This window comes from Geospiza fortis, unplaced genomic scaffold, assembly GCF_000277835.1.
Source record: "Geospiza fortis unplaced genomic scaffold, GeoFor_1.0 scaffold95, whole genome shotgun sequence".
Taxonomy (NCBI): domain Eukaryota; kingdom Metazoa; phylum Chordata; class Aves; order Passeriformes; family Thraupidae; genus Geospiza; species Geospiza fortis.
This window is the reverse complement of record NW_005054333.1, coordinates 6,191,924-6,199,752: the sequence shown is the minus strand read 5'-3', so window position 1 is coordinate 6,199,752 and position 7,829 is coordinate 6,191,924. Positions and strand designations below refer to the sequence as shown.

General features: G+C 39.9%; 1 protein-coding gene across 1 annotated transcript in view; it reads right to left on the bottom strand.

Moving 5' to 3' along the window:
* The window catches only part of MACC1 (MET transcriptional regulator MACC1), a 33,786-nt gene extending 28,553 nt beyond the window's left edge, over window positions 1-5,233 (bottom strand). The window contains exon 1 of the mRNA XM_005421761.1: window positions 5,128-5,233. Coding sequence (XP_005421818.1) covers window positions 5,128-5,130 — 3 coding nt within the window. The 5' untranslated portion in view covers window positions 5,131-5,233. The remainder of the gene's footprint in view (window positions 1-5,127) is intronic.
* Between the last annotated feature and the right edge of the window lie 2,596 nt (window positions 5,234-7,829).

The following is a 7,829-nucleotide window of genomic DNA, read 5'->3' as shown; positions in this document are numbered from 1 at the left end:
GGAAGGGAAGGGAAGGGAAGGGAAGGGAAGGGAAGGGAAGGGAAGGGAAGGGAAGGGAAGGGAAAAGAAAAGAAAAGAAAAGAAAAGAAAAGAAAAGAAAAGAAAAGAAAAGAAAAGAAAAGAAAAGAAAAGAAAAGAAAAGAAAAGAAAAGAAAAGAAAAGAAAAGAGGAGTCCCTGAACAGAACAATCTGTCATTACTCATGTTTGAGACACTATAATTTCACACAGAGCAACAGGTAACAATTAGTGTTACAGGAATTAGGGCAGTGCTATGTGCTATGAATAAATTGATATTTCTTGTCTCCCTGCTGTGCACCACCCCTCCCAACTTTACAGAGATCCTGGTAAAGCTAGTGGATCAGAATGAACCCAAGAAGGTTATCATCACATCACAGCCTTTTCTCCAATGCTCAGAGGTCTTGTGTGAGATCGTGTATGAATATAAACCAACCACTTCAAAGTTTCGTCAGTTGTCCCTCCCCCAAGTTATTTCAGACAATGTAATTTCTTTTTAATTACACAGCTTAGTGCATGTACAAAAACAGTTTATTCTAAATGTAAATACATATCCAAACTTTGGTCCCATTAGGATAATAGGACAGAAATGAGGCTTTAGGATTTGCTACAGATGGGTCACGAGCTTTGCATGGACTTGTGAAACTTTTGGAATTTTCTACAGACATAGGCTCAGGTGAGAGCTTGAACAACTCCTTGTCAAGTTGTTACATGAATGTTTTGCGTTACAGCTTATTCAGCCAGGAGAAAGGAGTTTCTTCCTTTGGCATGATCACAGGATGACTGGCACAATGGACTAGCAAGGCTGTTGGCAGTTATTAGTAGGTACAGATGAAACCTGAAAAAATATCATTATATCTAACTAGAGGTCAGTGCAGATTAAAGTATAAACCAATATGATTTAGAATAATTTTAATCAGTTTAAATACTTGTGAGGCCCTATTTAATGCAGGAAAATATTATATGCCTCCATGGAGAGACAGAAAGTGATTAAAGAATTAGTTCAGAGCAAGCAAGCCAGGAACAGAAGAAGGGTCAAGTCTCCCAAGTCTTTAAAGTGTTAGAAAAGAAATGAGATCATGTGGCATTGTGCTTGAGGCTAGGCCTGGTCTTGGGGATGCCATCTGACTGGTGGCTGGCTGTCTGGCTGCTCCAGAAAACAGCAGTCCTGCCTCTCCTTTGCATCAACACTGGTGCTTATCTGGTCTCACCCGGAGCTGGTCCAGGCACAATGACTCAGTGTCCTCCTGTGCTGGCCTGCAGGAAGCAATGGCTGGGCATGAGGAAGGGGACAACCCTGTTCTGCAGCACCCAGCCATTACTGAGCTTAAATGGAGTTCAAGGAGTTACCCAAAGTGAAGTGGCAGCTTTCCATCTCACAGTTGTGCAGCAGAGAAGAACACAAAGATTTGTAAGTACTTTGAGTCTCCAGTGAAAGCAGACTTTCTCTAATAATTCAAAAAGGCCCTTTCCCCATTGAGAGAGCTGAAGAAAATGGCAACATAGTCTACTTTTTACATTTTGGACTCAAAAAATTGTCATCTAAAGTCTTTTGTAAGTACATATCCCAGACATAAGGCCTCAATTATTCTCTTCTGGGCTGTGGAATTTCAGAGCGTTTCAACCTGCAGAGTCACTCACACAGCAAGGGAGAGGCAGCATATAACACAGTTTTCAGCTAAATAGTCAGCCATCTTCTCCTTGATCAGGCTGGCTTACAAGGTGAAGTTCAGCTGCACAAGAAAAGGACTCCTACTCTTACAGTAAATAATCAGTATATGCCTTCTATATAATTTCATGTACCTCCAAACCTAAAAACTTTTGCTCATCACCAAAAGGACACCAAACCAGAGCCCAAAAACTTCTTTGCCACAAGCTACACAATTGTTTCAGTTTTCTGGTGCTTTCAGTGTTTCAAAGCCCTGATTCAGCTTCACCATTGCTCCTTGGTAGGGATGTACTGCAGTGACCCCACATATTGAAGAACACAATAGGCTCTTTGAGGAAATTCTGGGGGCTGGAAAGGGAAAGTCAGTAGAGAATGCTTTGACAGTGTTTGCTCACAAACCAAAATTACTGAGATTATTAACACTAGAGCAGACTATGAAGAACTACAGGAAAGCCTAACAAATCAGTGTGAGATTAAGTTTTTTGTAGATAAGAAAAGGTGGTCTCAAAGGAACAATTTAAAATTACTCATAAACATTGATTTTTAACCTAGTTGAGATTTCTTAGGAAAAGCCTAAGCATGACCTTCAGCAGTTTAAAAAGGATGTGCAGAAATGCAAACGGGATACTCATCTGTACTGAGAAGCAGATGAAAAGATAGTAAAATATTGCAGGGCTAATTGAAGTACATGTTTTCCATTAGTATATGATATCACTTTACTCAGAAATTCAGTTTCTGAAAAAACCTACCTATTTTCTCCTGAAATTGCAGACTTGGAGGAGATGAACTGAAAATAATTCCAGAAAGAGGGTAAGAGATGAGAAAAGAGGATTTCCATAGAAGTTAAAAAGATCTAAGGTAAAACTTGACTAAACATTTGGGGATAGCAGCAGTATATGGGACATCAGGAGAGGAATGATATTCAAGTAGCTTTTTTTATCTTTCCAAATCATGTTTTATTTTCCACTGTGGGATCTGTGACGTAAATTGCAATTCTATGCAGTAGAAGTGATAGAAGAGCCTATAGTTCCAGACAGAAATATGCTTATTGTTTTACAAATTTTGTTACAAGTATGCACCATGTCTGTGGTTATACGCACCATGTCATGATGAACTACAGCTGCCACTACTTCAGACCTCAGCTTTTCAGACAGGAGGACATCCTCTAGTGATCATCAGATTAGGCTGACTAATTGGTTGTTCTGTCCAAAAAAAGCCAGTCTTTTGACTATTACAGCAGTGTGATTTATACTTCTGCACTGTGTCAGTTTTTGTTGCTTGTTCTACATATTTTTTATCCATATTTCAAGGGTAGACTTCCCTGCAGGTTCTAGTGCCAAAGTTTACAGTGGCATGAACACACGTAGTTTCTCAAGGATCTTGAGTTTATCTATCTTGAAAAATAGAGAGGAATGGCATCCAAATTCAGAGATAGCAAGCATCAAAGATTTTTTTTTCCCTTGGATACCATTCATAGAAACCTCCCACAGATAGTCCACCAAACACAAATATTCCTGGGCCAAAGGGGGAAATCACTATGATAAAGAGTTACAAAAACATTAAACAACAAAGAAGTGTGCGATTGAACCCAATTAGCCGTTTTCATAACAAGAGGAGAAAGACAAGGAAGCAAGACAGCACAAGAACTTACACCAAATATTTAAATGCTAAATAAACCTTCTATTACAACATACTATGGCAAGTCCAAAGAAGGGCAAAAATAGTTGATGAGAGGGGACCCAAGTATTTTGGGGAACAGCTGAGGGAGCTAGGGTTGTTTAGGCTGGAAAAAAGGAGGCTCAAGGGGGACCTTATTACTCTCTACAGCTACCTGAAAAGGAGGCTGTAGTGAGGTGGGGGTCAGCCTCTTTTCCCAGCTAGCAAGCAATAAGGCAAAAGAAAATGGCCTCAAGTTGTGCCAGGTAAGATTTAGGCTGGATATTACAAAAAAATTCTTCACCAAAAGGGTTGTCAAGCTTTGAAACAAGCTGTTCAGAGAAGTGGTGGAGTCACCATCCCTGGAGGTATTTAAAAGATGTATAGGTGTGGCTCTCAGGGACATGGTTTAGTGGCAGACGTGGCAGTGCTGGTGTAATGGTTCGACTTTATGTTCTTAGGGGTCTTTTCCAACCTAAGCAATTCTTTGATTCTATGACTCTATGTAATTAGCCTGTTGAACATACTCCCACAGGATATTGTTGTAGTAGTGAATACAAATGTTGGTATTCCTGGCTGTTAATGTACCCAAGGCAAAGACCAAACTCTGGATTCTAACATGTCAATAACCAGCTTGAACTTGTGCTGTTAATCCCGTTGTGTATGTCCCACCCAACACAGACACTCTGCAGCTGTTTTCAGAGTATAAATTCAGTGTCAGAGCCTTTTCTATTAACTACTGTCAAATACATGATTTTGGGCCAGGGAAAGTGCTGCCAGTGGGGCAATTTGAGCCTCCCAAGATCTACCCAGCAGCAATAATTCCTTCACTTCTCCTCTCCCTGTATCAGTTACTCAGGAGGACACCTATTTCCTTTTCATAATAATGCCAGTCAAAATCTATTTCCAAGCTGTTAACATTTTGATCTTTCTTCTTAAAAAAAATACCTCCATATGAAAAAAACTGGTATTAGCTGAGTGGTAATAACAGATAGGAAAAGAACAAGAGCTGTTTCCTTTTTTGTCTTTCACTTAAATCTTTCTATTTCTACAAGCAGCCAACTCTGCTTGTTATTTTTTAGCCATAGAGGGAGTTGGTTCAAGGTATGTCAGCATGATAGGTCTTGCCTCCACTTAGGCTGAAGGTATTATCTTTCAAGGATTCTTTTAATAGAGAATGAAAATTTTAGTGTCCAGAAGTATATGTGCTCTTTAAACTCTCTCTGACTTCTAATGGCTGCCTTGTTCTCAGGGAGGATTGTTAGGGGGTGTTCACCATTCTGATCTCAAAAGCTGGAGGCCAACCCAACAGCTGCAAGCATGGACTGTTTTAGTTCATATAGTCCTTCAATAAAACCAAACCAACCAATCAACCAGCAAAAAAAACCACAAAGCCCACAGAGGTGCATGCGCACACACTCACCCCGATCTACAGCAGCTCATTTCACAGAAGTAAAAAGAAAGAGAAGACAAGCTTAAAACTGATTAAAAATTTTAGGAGGGTCACCATTACTTATGTTCTCAGCAAAGGTAATCACCAGCACTTAGCAGGTGCCTTTCTGCACACATCCCAAATCACCCTGGGGTACGATATCATGCAATTCAAAATGTCCATAAGTTCTGCACCTTCTCCAGTAGCACCTGGAACTAGCAATGGCCAAAAGATAGTATTGGACTGATGCAATAGTGCTAGGCAAAAAACTACTCTGATATTTCAGATCCTCCAATGTATTTTAAATGTAAACAGCAAAATATACTTGAAAGAAAAAAAAAAAAACAAACTCACCATTGTGGAAACTAAGAGCTTTTCCCTGGATCCAAATTATGTTTTTGCTCAAGACATCAGTACTGTTGGAGGAGCACTTATTCCTGCTCTGGCTTAGAAACGCTCTGGCGTGCTCAGAGTTCAGGTGGTGCTGGAGCACACCTGGCGAGCCTCCCTCCTGGGAGTGCTGAGCAATGCCTGCTGGAATGTGCAGTCTAGCAGGAACCTGGCACCGCTGGTTCGAACAGACAGGCGTGAACCATGGGACTACATTACCCATAATTGCCTTGAGCTGGTTCATGATTACACCTGAAACCAGGGGAGGTGGTGTGGAAGTTTCACCTTAGGGGGGAGAGAGATAAGCAGAGGAGAAGGAGGAAGCATGTGCTCCTTGTGTGCCACTGGAACAGACTGAGGATTTTCTATTTTCACATGCCACGCTGCAGATATACTGAATTGCTGGGAGAGGTTCAAAGAGTGGCCTTCTGATTAAGGTCAAGTTAGAAATAATTAGATTTACTGGCAGTGAATACCGTGACTGAAATTGCTTGAACCTGTATGACCGGTTTAGGCATCTCTGTGTATGTGAGAGAATCAGACAACTGGATATAAGGAAGCAAGTGAAGGAGGGGTGGCAGTGGCCTAACATAACATATCTACAGAGGAGGGAATACAGAAACATTTGGCAGGGTGAGGAGGAAAACGTTCCTTTTTAGCCCCATGTCCTTTAGGAAATAGTAAATTTTCCCATATGTTATATTGCAGGTGTTTTTTTTCAGTGACTTAAGAATTTCATAGAATAAAGCTTAGAAGGAGAAAGGTTACAGGAACAGACAGATAAGAAAAACGTGCCAGGAAGGTCACAGGGACTTGGAGAAGGGATGATTTGCCTATCCTGTTTTTATTTGCCACCTGTGGGTTTATGACTCTAAGGACTCACAGGAGAAACTCCCCTTTCATGGAAAGAGGTTTCACAGGCTTCCTAAACCTGCATTCAAAAAGTTGAAGTATAAGTCAGACAGGATTTAAAAAATGGAGAAAGGCAGAATCCTGGATATTTATGAATAGTGTTAATTGGTGGGAAATTTCCAACAAATAAGCAACCTGCCAAAATAAGTGGTTATGTTTGATCTGACAGCAAAGTGGAATGAAACTCAGCAAACAGTTTCATCCTGAAAAAGTGAAGTTTTTGGCCAACTATTTCAATGAAATGTTCAATCCATTACAGCACCATTCAGAGAACTGAACACTTTTTCTCCCACCCAACCCAGCAAATAGCCTTTTCCACCTCATCATACATGACAAAGATGAAGAAAGAGATGCCCCATCTCCAAATGATTTAAGCAACAGATTTTTGAGAGAGCTTTATCCCACTATCTGAAGCAGGATGTTAGAGTAATATAGCATAGTTATTCACTCTGTGCTAAAACGGCCAGTTACAGAAAAATTGGGTGATTTCTACTACCACTGCTTCTTTAAAGGCATAGTTGGGAAAATTAAGATCTGGAAATAGAAAGTGTAGGACAGATAAGCCCTGTCAGACACCAGGAAGAGAAGGGAAAAATTTCCAGTGACATTTAGTGGCTTGCCCAGAGCTATTAAGAAAGCAAGCATTTAATTTACATTATATGTTTCATTTTCTGGGGTTTTTGAGCTTTCTTGAGGTAGATAATGTCAAACCAGTTGAAACTCACCGTCATACTAATATTATCTAATAATAAATTAAGATTTTGGTGATCTAAACTCTAAATTTCAATCTCTTTTCTGTTATGTCAGACTACTCTTTAAAATTTCTGTTTAGGTCAGGTACCTTTCCTAGGCTTCATTTCTTTGAATGGAACATTACCTCAGAAAAGTAATGTTGGTTAAAAGTAGAAGTATTTTCAGAGCCAGATGTTTTTATCAATCCATTCTTCTGAATAAAAATAATTTAAAAAATATTAGTGGTATTTTACCTTTAACAGAAAGACTTTAAGTTTAGGCTGATGATTTTTAACATCCCTGTTTGTAGGGATTAATCAAAATTCAATTAAAATAGTATCCCTCCCAGCTGTTTCTCAGGTAGAAAATGAGTTTAGAATCCATAAAGCTGCAGTTGGGACCCTGGTGACTCACATAAAACATCTACAAGATTTGAGTTGATCTCTGGGTCTCATAAAGCTATAGAATCATAAAATTATTTGGGCTGGACAACTTGCACTAGATCAGGTTGCTCAAAGTCCCATCCAATCTGTCCTTGAACACTTCCAGGGATGGAGCATCCACAGCTTCTCTGGGTAACTTGTTCCAGTGCCTCAGCACCCTCTCAGTGTGAAATTTGTTCCCAATATCAAATCTAAACTTATTCTCTTTCAATGTAAAGCCTTTTTCTCTTATCCTCTCCCTACATGCTTATTTAAAAAGTCCCTCTTCAGCTTTCTTGTAGCGTCCCTTTAGGCCCTGGAAAACTCCTAACTACAAAAGGGCCCAAGCATTAATAACCTTGTCTATCTGGGTTTTCCCTGCAGTGGTGACCATCTATTAGTTCCCACATATTTATTAAAGTCTGCCACTTGTGTCTTGTTGCATAATAAAGTTTACCTTGAAGGCATCTAAACCAGATATTTAAAAGACAGCACTGCATAGTCTGCTACCACTCCAGAAAGAGTTCTGACTGGTCAGCTTTTCATTTCCAGACTCCTCAGAAACCCAGGCACTGCAACAGCAGTTTTTTGAACATCATT